Raw genomic sequence first — 13,219 nt, 5'->3', positions numbered from 1 at the left:
TGATCACGGCAGCATTTCTTGGAACTTGTGAGTCACTGACAACTGTTATAAGATACTGAAATCCTTTCATCTGATTGGCTGAGAGCAAATTTGTCAGTGAAAAAATTACTGACCAGAAAAAAAAAACCCACGAACTTGACGAAATGCCCCTCTGAAGCCAGGTGATATCATAAAACAAATCTTTCATGTCATATTGCTTTTCATTTTCTAGTTGTAATCAAGTTAACATTTCATTCCCCATCCATCTTCTCTCATCTCAACCCAACTCCCAGCCTTCACAGGATGGGTAGCAGAGACCCTGAGGCTCATGGTTTGCTCCAGGCACGGACTCAGTGAAGCAGACATTCTGGACCTCCTGCAGAAGATGGGATACCGGGGCAAGTCCAAGGTCACCAGCTTTGACTTTGCCCTTTTCCGCTCGGAAGCCTCCGAGGCCCTGGTTGAGCGGCCCGGGGGACTGTTTGGATTCTTTCACCAGGAAATGAGGGATGCTGTGCTTAACTCCCTACTTGAAGGTGATGATAATGATGGGGATTAAAACAAAAATGGTATACCACTGCTGCTACTAATATTTACAATGCTATGATCAAATTTATGCTGTCATTATCATCATAAACTCCTTTTACAGGGACATCCTGTTTTGTGTAACTAGCCGATTTGTTATCTATGTACAAGCACGTGTATGCATGTATGTATACTTATATATATAAAATTATATGTATTATGTACATGTATCTATATATCCTTATGTATTACATGTATTCATATATATATATACATATATATATATATATATATACGTATATCTATGTATATGAATATATATACATATATATGTATATGTTTATATATATATACATGTATATATGAATATATTTACATATATATGTATATATGTTTATATATATATATATACATGTATATATATACATATATATATATATATATATATATATACATATGTATACATACATTATTATACTGTATATACACAGTACGCACACAAATAGACATACTGAAATTATATGTATCCAGATAACACGTACCTTTACTGTGCTAATATTGAGTGTGAGTTCTATGCTTTACTGGCTTCCATTGCCACAACCACCACCACCAAAATCTTCAAACCCGTTATGAACCGTGAACTCGGAATGAAACCTGGTAACCGAATCCTCCCTCGATCCTTAGGCGTTAACGACCAGATTCAGCAGTGCCACAAGCACCTAGCGGAGTACTTCCTCCACCAGCCCGCCTCCCGTCGGCGGGTGGAGGAGCTGCCCTACCACCTGGACCGGTGTGGCGACATGTATGGTCTCAGCAAGGTCATCACCGACCCAGAGTAGGTTGACCCTCGACTGAGAAGGGTAACATCATTGTGTTAGTTGTTTTGATGATGTCACCAATCTTACACTCGTTAATACTAGAAGAGTAAAGGGCGTGGTGGTTGTTGGGTTCATTTTTAGAAATTCCATGGCAACTTTTACAATCCCCACATTAGCAAATATACACATGTACTCAAACAGAACATGAATGTAAAGTTCTCTGGCATCCATGTACTGTCAAAATGCACCAAGTGCTTGCTAAGGTACAATGAGAAAGAAAAAGTTTACAAGACAACATTAATATTGACCCATGACCTCTAATCTGTGACATCAATACCTCCACATCAATTCTAATCTATAAGTCTTGAAGTCTTATTAAGGGTGCGGTGTAGTCACCCAGAATTCAGGATGGTAAAGAAGATAATGATTGTGAGTGATTACTGGAAGTAAGTAAGCTTCAGACATAGTGGTTTTCAGCACAAACTGGTAATATTGAGTCCCCCCAAAAGAGTTCGGAGGATATTATTTGGGCTCGTCGCGCCACATTTGCCGCAGATACTTTATTTTTGTGAGCGCTCTTTACTTGCTGCAGTGCACTCTTAAAACTTTGTTCGATTTCCTTCTCCCACATCCTTTCAGCACCTTCCTCACGATGCAGGCGGACACCTCCCAGAACATCGCCCTCAAGCTGGACCTCCTTCACTACTGCAACCGCCTCACCAAGGAGAACTTCAATGTCACCGAATCGCTGACCAAGATGGTGGCGAGCGCCGTCGGGCGTGAGGACAACAGTGAGGAAGATGAAGAAGAGTTTGACGAACAGAAGATCCGATGCAAGGGAGCTCTTCTGGCGATGCACGTGGGGAAATTCCTGGCGGAGAAGACTAACTTTACACAGGCCAATGAGATGCTGATGTTGGCATATAACAGGATCATAGAGGTATTGACACAACGTCCCACTCCACATATGTGTATATGTCCAGTATACAGCTCGTTATATTTCTATGACCATGGGGTGTTGTATGGACTGCAGTGTGATATGGAAAGAAAAAAAATGCTTCCTGTCACTCATAATGGAAATAAGTTCAGACTTACAAATTTTACAAATGGATCACTCACAGTTAGGTGTAAGTGGCTTGTTGTCCAAGTAATGCGCAGTGACAGACCAGAGTTAAGATACAACTTTGTAGTCAGAGCATTTGATAGTCAGACGTTGGGATCTACTTCCATTCAACAGACTTTATTTCACTTGTTAAAATGGTGATTTCCCTTGAAATAAAAAGAAAAAGAGCAGTTTATCCTTTCACATTTCAACCTCTGTTGCCATGGCAGAAGTCCCCCTTGACGCACAAGGAGCAGCTCCTTCTGGTGGAGGTGCAAGAGAGCATAGGAGAGCGCCACCGCTACGAGCTCCGCAAGGATGACGCCAAGCAATTCTTCAACAAGGCGCTCAACACACTGGCACACATCATCAAGGAGGAATCCTATGATGATATCAAGCCACTGTTGGAGAGCAAAGGTACGTCTTCCTGAGTCATCTGTACCTGATGCCTTTTTAATTTTGCACTCATCACTTTGCATCTCTGTTGTATCTGTACAAAGCACATTCTGTACTTTGATTTGCAGACATACAGTGACTTCTATGCTCGTTTTTGTCTTGAAAGATGAGACCCACCTCCCCCCCCCAAAAAAAAAACCAACAACAACAAACAACCCGTATGTAGCAGTAACATTTAGGAGGCCAGATGAGCATTCAAGCAGTTTATGTTTTACCATGAAGTGGTCATCAAGCTAAGTAAGATAAACCAAGTTAACTTTTCTAAATGTTTCTGAAGTCTAGTATGAAAAATGGGACAGCATAAGGGATAACACTCTATTTATCATTTGCAGCTATCTGGTAGCTTGAGGGTGTAAATGTTAACCATTATTTCCCAAGCATCATATTCCTGTGGGTTGATGCTGTGTAAAATCAATGATGACAAGGTAATTTCTCAGCAAAATTCCCAGAGGACTTGCTGGGGTTGGATACCACTGATGTATCTCCCATCATGAGTGTCTCTTTCTCTCCCGCTGTCCACCAGGGCGACTTCTCTCTCTGCTGGGTAATATGGCAGCTCACGACGGTCAGCTGGGAGCAGCCGAGGAGGCCCTGGTAGAAGCAAGCGAGTGCATGAAGAAGGCTGGCAGTGTAGCTGGCATCGCCACAGCCCAATTTAATCTGGGTTTTCTCAAGTAAGGTTTCTCTTCTTAGTAAAAGTGTGCTTGCCCTCCATACAAAATTCAGTACTGGCTTGTGCATGTGTGCTTGGCATGCCAAGATTTATTTATTATTATTATTTTTTTTAATGAAACTCCACTGCCTGTTCAAGTTGATTGAATGAAAAATCAGCTGGAAAACACTGAAAATTGAAACTTTTTTTCCCAACCGAAGAAAGTTATGAAGTTTTGGAAATTGAGGTTTTGGTCTGTTGAAGGGTTTTGGTCACAGTCACAAATGCAAATGGAAAGAGATTTTTATGCCTCTCCAATGTGCTTGCACTCAAGTCTTGAACTTGCTGTGAAACCAGCTCCAGCAGTTGTCCAGCAGATTATATTGGAGATCACGATATAGGTGTGCTAGTAATGTACCCAGCATTTTCGCAGCCATCTTGAATATCTCAAAACCCACAAGGATGCAAGAGTTGTATCATAATCATGCAGATTAGGATTCAGCACCCTCAAAATATATAGGGTTAAATCATTACCGGTAGTTATTTTCATTTTTTAAAAATCATTTTAATCTATAAGGAAATACATGGGACTTTCCTTTTTTGGCAACCATCATGAATATTTTGAAACCCTCAAAGATCCAAGTGTTACATCATTCAGATTTGGATTCAAAACATGGGGCGGACAGTAAAATAATGTTCAGCCTCTGGCACTCAGGCTACTTTGCAAGTATGTAATTCGTATGAAGCTCAGTTGGATTTGTGTGTGGATCCCAAATATTGCCTGTTTAATCATGTTGGTGTGTGGCGTTTCGAGCGGTGTTGTTGCGATCTGTGTATTTAACTTTTATCGAACATTAATGACTGCTCCTTTCGAATTCTACTATTTCTAGCTTCGAATCTCCTCAGACCTACTATATCACGCCAACGTTGCCAGAGTTGGCATAGGCCTAATTGTGCTGTCTGGCATAATTTGTTATGCTTGCGCATTTAGCAGTATGCTAAAGGCGTAATTAGGCTTTCCCCCATAATTCTAGCATAGTTGTTACAGGAAAAAACAGTATACTGTTTGTGTACTATGCTACCTCTTTGTGTTTGTTTGCCTTTCATGAAGATATTTTTGCTTGTCAGCCAATTTGGTGAGATAGCTGGGATGTCAGGATTTTTTTTTTTCCGTTTGCTTATCTGCAGCCAATTTTGTTGAGAGAATTTATTATTTTTTTCAGCTAGTTCTCCTTGGTTGATACGATGTAACATGACATTATGCCAATTGAGCATAATTTGGGTCTCAAATTTGGGTCTCAACCAAAATCCCATTTTTAATGCTGCCACACTGATCACACATCCGCCCATCAATCATTTTCTCACGCCTCCAAGGTTGGCCAGAGGATACCAACAATAATTGGTACATGGCTGTTTCTTGCAAATTATACAGTTATTTACTACGCCTATTCTAAATGAATAATTTAGAGGTCTCTGTAAGAATGGAGTCATCCATTTATTAGTTATACATTCTTCAAAACAAGACTCATTCACCCTTGAAGAAAGTTGGGGGAAACTGTTAAAAATGATGTCTTTCATGCACCTAACCATTTTCCGTGTCACAAACAGATGAAAATGGATGTAAGTAAAATTACATTATGATCCCAAAATAATAGTAGCACAAGATTCCTATCATGGGAAAGGGACACATCCTCCTACAACCCAAACGAGTAGTGGATAGATGAATAATGGAGAGATAGACGGATAAATAGTGAATGGATGGATAATGAAAGGGTATGGGATGGATAAATAGTGGATGGATAATGAAAAGATATTGGATGGATGAATAATGGATGGATGGATGAATGGATGGATAATGAATGGATGATGACTGGATGGATGCTAACTGTAAATTGTCTTGTTTCCTTCTATAGGATGAAGATGAAACAGTACGGCCCCGCCCAAACCAATCTGCAGGAGGCTCTCCAGATCAGAGAGCAGTGGTACGGGACTGTTCACCCATTGGTGGCAGAAGTTCTCAATGAGCTTGCAGGGTTGCTCGGCATGCAGGATAATAAGGAAGGGTGTGTATAACAAACGGTCTGTCACTAAGATGGCATTGCACCCGTTTTCTAATTCAAAACAGATGGCTGCTGGTGTAGGATGTTTTCAGTACAGCGCTTACAACCTTCTTGCTTTCAAATGACTGTATAATGGGATAGCATTAAAGAATAATGCTGCATGCTGAAAGCAACGGGAGCTGATGGAGTGTCTATATTACTTGAATATCAGTGTTTAATTGCATTTTGCCTCTTTTAAGACATGAAAATAAGATGGTGCATATCCTGAACATAGAATTGTAGACAACTTCCCATATGAATTGCTAAGCAGCAAAAAGGATTACTAGTAGGTATCAGGGGCGGATCTAGCTTTTTATAAAGGGTGGGGTTGGGGGCGGAATGCGAGGGAGCGTAGCGACCGAGCCCGAGCGAGCGGAGCGAGCGAGGGGGGGGGGGGGATGGTGTGGGAGGGGGGTGTCCCCCCTCCCACAGTAGGGAGAATTTTTGAAAATCTGTGTGTGAAAATGGCATTTTCTTGCATCTAAAACACCACTATTTTTGGTATAGAGGTCATTGCCATAAATAGAAAAAAAAAAATAAAATTACTAGTTAAAGAAAAAAGATAAGATTAAAAAAAAATGGTACTCAGATTTTTTTTTTTTTTTTTTTTTTTTTGGGGGGGGGGGGGTTGCAACCCCCAACCCCCCCTCTAGATCCGCTTCTGGGTATATCCGAGTAGATTACTTATACAGACCAACATTTTCCATTTGCTGTCATGTAAATGTTTGTAAAGTGGGAAATAAAAGTGCTGCATTAAGAGTTCAATACCTTATGTCTACCTATGCAGCTATGACAGGCTGAGAGCAGAGTCGTACTACAGGAGGGCGCTGAAGATTAGAGAGGACGCCTTCGGTGATGACCATGTGCTGTTTGCCACAACGCTATATCATCTGGGTAAGCAGAAATGATGACAATTTTACCTCTTATTTTGTCAAACTCTCCATAAAATTTTCACATCTTTGATACAGTAGCTTGCCAGCTAGTGCTGGCACAATATTTCAATAATCAAAATTTTTGTTTGTTGGCACATCCTCGTACATAAAAACTAGTTTTTACACATTTTTGTAATGACATTCTTTGCTCTTCACATGATAACTGAGGTGATATATTAGTTCTTTATAAGTTACATAGTGATAGGAACTTTGCCAACAATTAATTTCTGACAGCTAAAAGATTGTAATTGATGTTGGTGCACTACATTTGGTTGAGGAAAATTAAACGATTCTCCTTTGTCTACATTTCCTGAATATCAAGTTTTAACATAAATGGTGGGCTTTGTTGTTTTTAGCCTAACTTCTAGGATTATATTTGCTGTTTTTATGACCTGCCTCTACAAACCCAAACTTGAAGACATCTAAAATGACAGCAATGATGAAATTCATTTACAGTTGTTATGTTGAAGACCATAAGTGTGTGTAATGGGAATACTGGATATTTTTTCTAATTACAAAAAGTCATGCTTTATAGCACTGAATATTGTGCAAAATAATAACTCGTTGATGATTTTACGTGATGTGACGATGTTTCACTCGCTCTCTTTATCGATAAAGGCAAACTTTTGAGGAAGGATGAGAGTCTCCAGTCCAAGAAAGAGTCCCTAGCTTTGATGAGCCAAGCCCTTGACATCCGCACCACAAAGTTTGGTGCTCACCACGAGCTGACCCACCACATACAGGATGCCATGAAGAGTTTGGAAGAGGAACTGAACGCCTAGGAGAGCTTGAAAGAGGAACCCAACAGGGGGTAGACCTTAAAATACTTTAGTGTCACGTTTCATTTTGTTCGTGTCAAAGACTTTGTGGTAAATATAAAGTTAAACAGTTTGTGATATCGACTTACTCCCACATTTACTCACACATAAGTGTGCGAATCCCTGTTGTTTTGCATTGCAGAAACAACTTGTGGAAACGTATCTAAATTTTGTAGGTACATAGAACTCGACTACACGGATGTATCTTCATATAACTTCCAGTCCGCATATCCCTCCCTTGTTCGTGGAAATGAGAGTTGAAATTGAGATATGAAAGAGTGCGATTACTTTCGAATTAATAGCACCATACTTTTCTAAAAGTACTGATCTGATTTCTATAGGTGAACGATATCTGATTACCCCCTGCATATCACCTAAGTCATCTTAAAGTGACGAGTTTCATATCTTGTTGTTTAAAGTGATTTTTCTTGAAGTTTGCAGTGAAAAAAAAATATGGTGTGGTTTTTGTCTTAAATTTTAGAAAATTTGTTTTAGTGTGTTTGTATGCTTGTAACTTACCTTAAATTTTGGTGTGCTTTTTTACCAACATAGATTTATTTGCTTATTTTTTATTTGTGGGTGTGTGGGTGTGTGTGTGTGTGTGTGTGTGTGTTTGTAGGATTTGACTCTTACGCTTTTTTCGTCTTGTGGCCCCTGAAATCTTTAAATCTGAAATGTTGATGGCTTCCCAAAAGGATATGTAGTGGCCTGAAATAGAAGCAAAAGTAACAATCCATTTTGAATCTTTGTTGCCCGATCGGGTCACCAAAAGATATATGTATTTGGTGGCCCGACATTGTGGCCCTGGGCTAGCGCTAATGATGAGCCCCAATTATTATATATATATATATATATATATATATATATATATATATATATATATATATATATATTATATACTAGACTTGCTGGTGAAAGCTAATCATTATGCACTAACTTGACGGTGCCATTTTTATCAAGATATTCCAATAATGGAATGTTACATTTTGTGTGTACCCATCCTAATATAGCATGTCAATGTGATTAGAAACTAGATGTGTGTAGAATGGTATCCTAACTGCCAGAAACTAAAAATTGTTTGCTTTAGCGTGAGTGTAGAATTACATCATAATTACTGGAGACTGAAAATGATTTGCTTTAGTATGATTAGTATGCATTAAAGATGCTGATTTTAGGAATACACATTCAAAGCAATTCTTCGTTTTTTGTTGTTGCTTTTTTCCTGTCAGCCTGCTCTCTTCCATCAACGGTCTTCTCACTTTTGTTAAATGCAATGACTTTATTGTCTTTCAGAATATTCCCCTAAACTTTGTGATGTGCTTGATGTTTTAGTACTTTGTTCTGATATATCTTTTTACCAATGCTGTACTGCACCTTTGTTCCAACGTCTCAAATCAGATATTTATGCCAAGTCATGTAAGGAACTGTTAAACAGTCACAAACTTGGTCAAGTTTTCAGTCTTGGACCTATATATGTCCCAATTTATTAACCTGAACGGCATTCCAGCGCAATTGAAAGCCATAGTATTTAAAGAATAAGGAATAAAATTTTCTCAGCACAACAATGAAAATTTGAAAATCAGATGAAAAATAAAGAAGTTATGCATGGCATTTTGAAGTTTCACCAGTTCTTTAACAGCCAATATGAATATGCAAATAGTGAAGTGATGATGTCATCCCCGCACAACTTGCCATATAGTCTGTACATTAGATTTTGAAATTTCCTGTTTATCATTCAAATGTGATTACACTCCACTCTTAAATCATGAAATATATATAACTGATTATCATTCTGAAGTTGTTTAACTAGGAATAACATTATATTTTACACCTGTCTTCAATGACAAAAACATTGCATTTTGTCTTTTTTTTTTGTACATGATCAATGGAAACTTGTGTGGTGATGACATCATCACCTCACTCATTTGCATGTTCATATTATCAACTGTACGAGAACTGTTCTGCAGAAATTAGCGAAACTTCACAACTTCATAACCTCCCTAATTTTCATCCGATTTTGATCAAATTTTCACAGTTGAACTTGAAAGATTGTACTATTTCTTATCAGGCTAACATAAATGGACGGGAATTCCTTTTTAAGTGTATGGTATTCTTCCATTCGCAATGAGGTAGTAAGTCTCCTAAATCAAACTCTGCAATGAAAAGAACCAAAAGTGGGGTTTAATCAGTCTTCAAATATCAAGAAGAAACTATTTTCTACCACTGAGGATAGCTGTTCCCATTACCAATTCCTTCATACATTGGATACATTAACTTATCTCTATATTTAGAAAATAAAAGACTCCAAATCTAAGTGACAGATTGTTTTGCATAATGCGTGGTAAATGGCAATGGGTGCATTCTGGCTGAAGCAAGTAATCAAGGTGGAGCATCACTCTTCACTTTCTGGGGCTCTCTCTTGAACGTCTGACAGTTCTCCGAAACTAAGAGCCAAGGTTTTGCTCAATTTGATTACTCTGCATCAGTGAATACATTACGGACAAGAAGGATTCATGAGCAAAAATGGAAAAAAAAACCATTTTTTTTTTCTCAAATGTTCAACTCCCCGTGGATTCCCCCCCCCCCCCCCCAATCATATTCATATATGCATTTGTCACTTTTCTGGGTCAGGAACATGGTTAAATTTGATTAACTGCTGGGTAGCCTCACTGTTTGTGTATTTGTTTTTCATTTAAAAAAGAGACAAATTGCAAAGCATTAGCATTTCATTTCTTTCATGAGTGTTTCAATATTCCAAGAGAAATTATAAGAAATCATTGAAGAATGTAGATGTAACTTTGTGGTGTAGCTTGGAAAGTAATGATACTGCATCATTTCTGTATTTTATCATACGTTAGCACATGAACATCAAATCATCTTTCTCTGAAATATGTTTGCTCATGCAGTTGCAACCAAGTGCCAAGAATTCTAGGCATCTACGCAAATGCTCAGCTTGAAAGGCAAAGAGGCCATTAAACTCGGAGAAGATGAAAAATGTCTCACGTACTGTATTCATATATATACTTAACACGATGCGATGAAAACACAGATAATGTACGTGCCCTCCCTACAGAATGAATCACATGTTGGTACATTATTGCACACTGCTTTTTTGGAGGGTTTAATTGATAAAGTAAAAAATCATTGTGGAGTGTATCTTAGAAAACTAAGTGTTCAGCATTGGAAAGTAAGTGTAAAGTAAAATGTATGGCGGATTATGTAACTTCAATTCTGTGCTTACATACCTTCTTCATCGTGGTGTCTGACAGGCAGATGATGAGAAATAGAATATTAAATTTTACATGAAGAATTTATATGCATACACGAATGATAAATGTGATATATGGTAACATCAAAATGCAGTCATTTAACGTATGCTCACTTTTAGTTTTGTTGAATATTTGTGATTAATGGATATGTCGAACTACATTTTTTATGCATCACACAATTTTTAGGTTTCTAAGGTACAGTTTGATGCATAGATCACTACATGTTTTATGTCATTTTGGTACAAAAGACACTAAAGTGCCCCCCCTCCATTTGTAGAATAACATTGAGAAGTATATTCCAAAATACAGTGTGATGCATTTTATACTGAATACACAATACAGTGCACTCCCGTTATCACGAAATCCTCGGGACCGACAGTTTTCTTTCGTTGTAACGAAATTTCGTAATAACTGAACAAAATATTACATGAATTAAGTATACAATCTCATCAATTTCGATTAAATGTTCTACATTAACAGAAAATATAAACTCGTTTGCACTTTCATGCCTCGTTTGAAAACACATGTATTAAAAAACGATGGTTTAGGATTTGGTGGCACTTCGTCATTCCAAAGTTCGTTATTACTAAAGTTCGTTATCTCAAAGAGTCCGTATTCCGAAGGCTCCCAATTCCAAAGATTCGCCATTCTTAGGATTCGTTATTTCGAAGGTTCTTTAATCCGAAAGTAAGATAGAGTTTATTCAAATTAGTCAAATTCTTCCGTCGAGATGTTTTCATTGCAACTGATTGACAATCAGTTGACAATCAACTGATTGACATTTGTCAATCAGTTGCAATAAGATAGAGTTTGCTATTCCGAAGATTCGTTATTCTGAAAGTTCGTTATTCCGAAAGTGAGATAAGGTTCGTTGTGCCGAAGGTTCGTTGATCCGAAAATGTAATGTTCGTTAGTCCGAAGGTTTGTTAATAAAAAAAAGAGAGAAAGGGTCTAGGGGTTCGCTTATCCGAAGAAGATATAAGGTTTGTAATTCCGAAGTTTTTTTGGTGTACTCATCTTCTCTCCCTCTCCCTCCCTCTCTTTCTCTCTCTCCCTCTCTCGTAGATTAACGAACCTTATTTCATGTTCCGATTAACGTAAATAGGGCCTATGGAGATTTCTATCTTTTTTCGGATTGACGAACCTTCATAATAAGAATCTATTTCATTGTTGGAATAACAAACGTTACTAACGAGCCTTTCGAATAATTTACGTAGCAATGTTCGTATAATAACGAACCCTATTTCATTTTCAAATTAACGAACATCTAGGTATATCAGGATTTGTGTTTCGTAATAACGAACCTTACTTCATTTCGCATCATAATAACCCAAGTTCTCACAAACGGTGCCTGGCACACGGGAGTGAACGCAGAGTGATTCCGCCCATGCATAGACGCTCTGTAAATGTTTGTTCCTTGTTTTGTTGTTGTTGTTGTTGTTGATTTTTGTAAGGGATCAGCATTTCGTTATAACGGGGCGTAGGCCTATTTCTTCTGTTTTTCTTTGTCAGTGGCGCTCGGAAAAGATTTTGTTTTAGCGAAAATTTCGCTAAAACCGTGTTCGTTAAATGAATTTTGTACCGTGGACTTTAATGACGATGATTTGGGACATGAACTTTCACTTCGTTATGACCGTGTTCGTTGTAACGGGAATGCGCTGTATAAGATTTTGTTATACATGAATATCCATACATTGTAGTATATTTGAATGGTGTGCCTTCTGCTCCTATCAGCTGTTGAAATATAGACTCTAATGTCAGTTTACACTATTTATAAAGACCTAATCTTAATCCATTCGTCCCCATTTTAAATAATTGCCCGTGTATTGTCTCGTGTGTACATAGCAAATCTGTCAGAAGGCGGCACTTGCTTTCATCCACATCACAAATATTAATTTTGTGTTTAGTATGTATACTGTAAAATATATCTTGCTGATTTTGAAAGCTAGATCATTTGCTTTACTATCTTAATTCTCCCTGACACAAAGACAGGTAGCTGCTGTATTCTGAAATGTTCTTTCATGATTACCGAAGGATGTTCACAAGTAACGGAGGTCTATATGCAGTGGAGTGAACTTGAGTTCTCAATAATGAATTCTGTGTTCATCAATCTATGTACTCCTGTATGTTGTTATGCAACGATGTACACAGGGATCCTTGGTCTGTATCTATCATGGCTATATTTCCCTATAACAAAGATGACATGTAATCAGTCATCTTTACATAGTGTAATATGCATTGTGTGTTATGCTACCTTAGAGAAGGTCTATCATACTTGGCTGAATAAAGCAATAACTCTATGAATCAATGACTGTCTTTGATGTGTATTTTTTTAGTCACTCCTTTCTGATATGATGCACGTCACATAGGCGGATCCAGGAATTCCGTGAAGGGGTGGGGGGGGGGGGGGGGGGTGGGGAACAATATTTCTGGTGCTACTCCCGGGTTTCGTCTCATTTTTTGTCTTTTTATTTCTTTTGTTTTAAAAACAAATAAAGAGGGGGCGCGCGCCCGGTGCGCGCCCGAATCATACAGCCCACCAGTGGCTAGACAGGTCCTCATGACCTGG

The 13,219-nt window shown here is 38.2% G+C and overlaps 1 protein-coding gene across 1 annotated transcript in view; it reads left to right on the top strand.

Annotated features, from left to right (window-relative positions):
* The window catches only part of LOC140244795 (tetratricopeptide repeat protein 41-like), a 29,484-nt gene extending 22,139 nt beyond the window's left edge, over positions 1-7,345 (top strand). Inside the window, exons 7-14 of the mRNA XM_072324411.1 lie at positions 273-515; positions 1,123-1,339; positions 1,962-2,262; positions 2,655-2,841; positions 3,404-3,554; positions 5,446-5,595; positions 6,419-6,525; positions 7,182-7,345. Of these exons, the coding sequence (XP_072180512.1) occupies positions 273-515; positions 1,123-1,339; positions 1,962-2,262; positions 2,655-2,841; positions 3,404-3,554; positions 5,446-5,595; positions 6,419-6,525; positions 7,182-7,345 (1,520 nt within the window). The remainder of the gene's footprint in view (positions 1-272; positions 516-1,122; positions 1,340-1,961; positions 2,263-2,654; positions 2,842-3,403; positions 3,555-5,445; positions 5,596-6,418; positions 6,526-7,181) is intronic.
* The last annotated feature ends 5,874 nt before the right edge of the window (positions 7,346-13,219 follow it).

This window comes from Diadema setosum, chromosome 2, assembly GCF_964275005.1.
Source record: "Diadema setosum chromosome 2, eeDiaSeto1, whole genome shotgun sequence".
Taxonomy (NCBI): domain Eukaryota; kingdom Metazoa; phylum Echinodermata; class Echinoidea; order Diadematoida; family Diadematidae; genus Diadema; species Diadema setosum.
The sequence above is the reverse complement of the archived record's forward strand: the minus strand, read 5'-3'. Positions and strand labels throughout refer to the sequence as shown.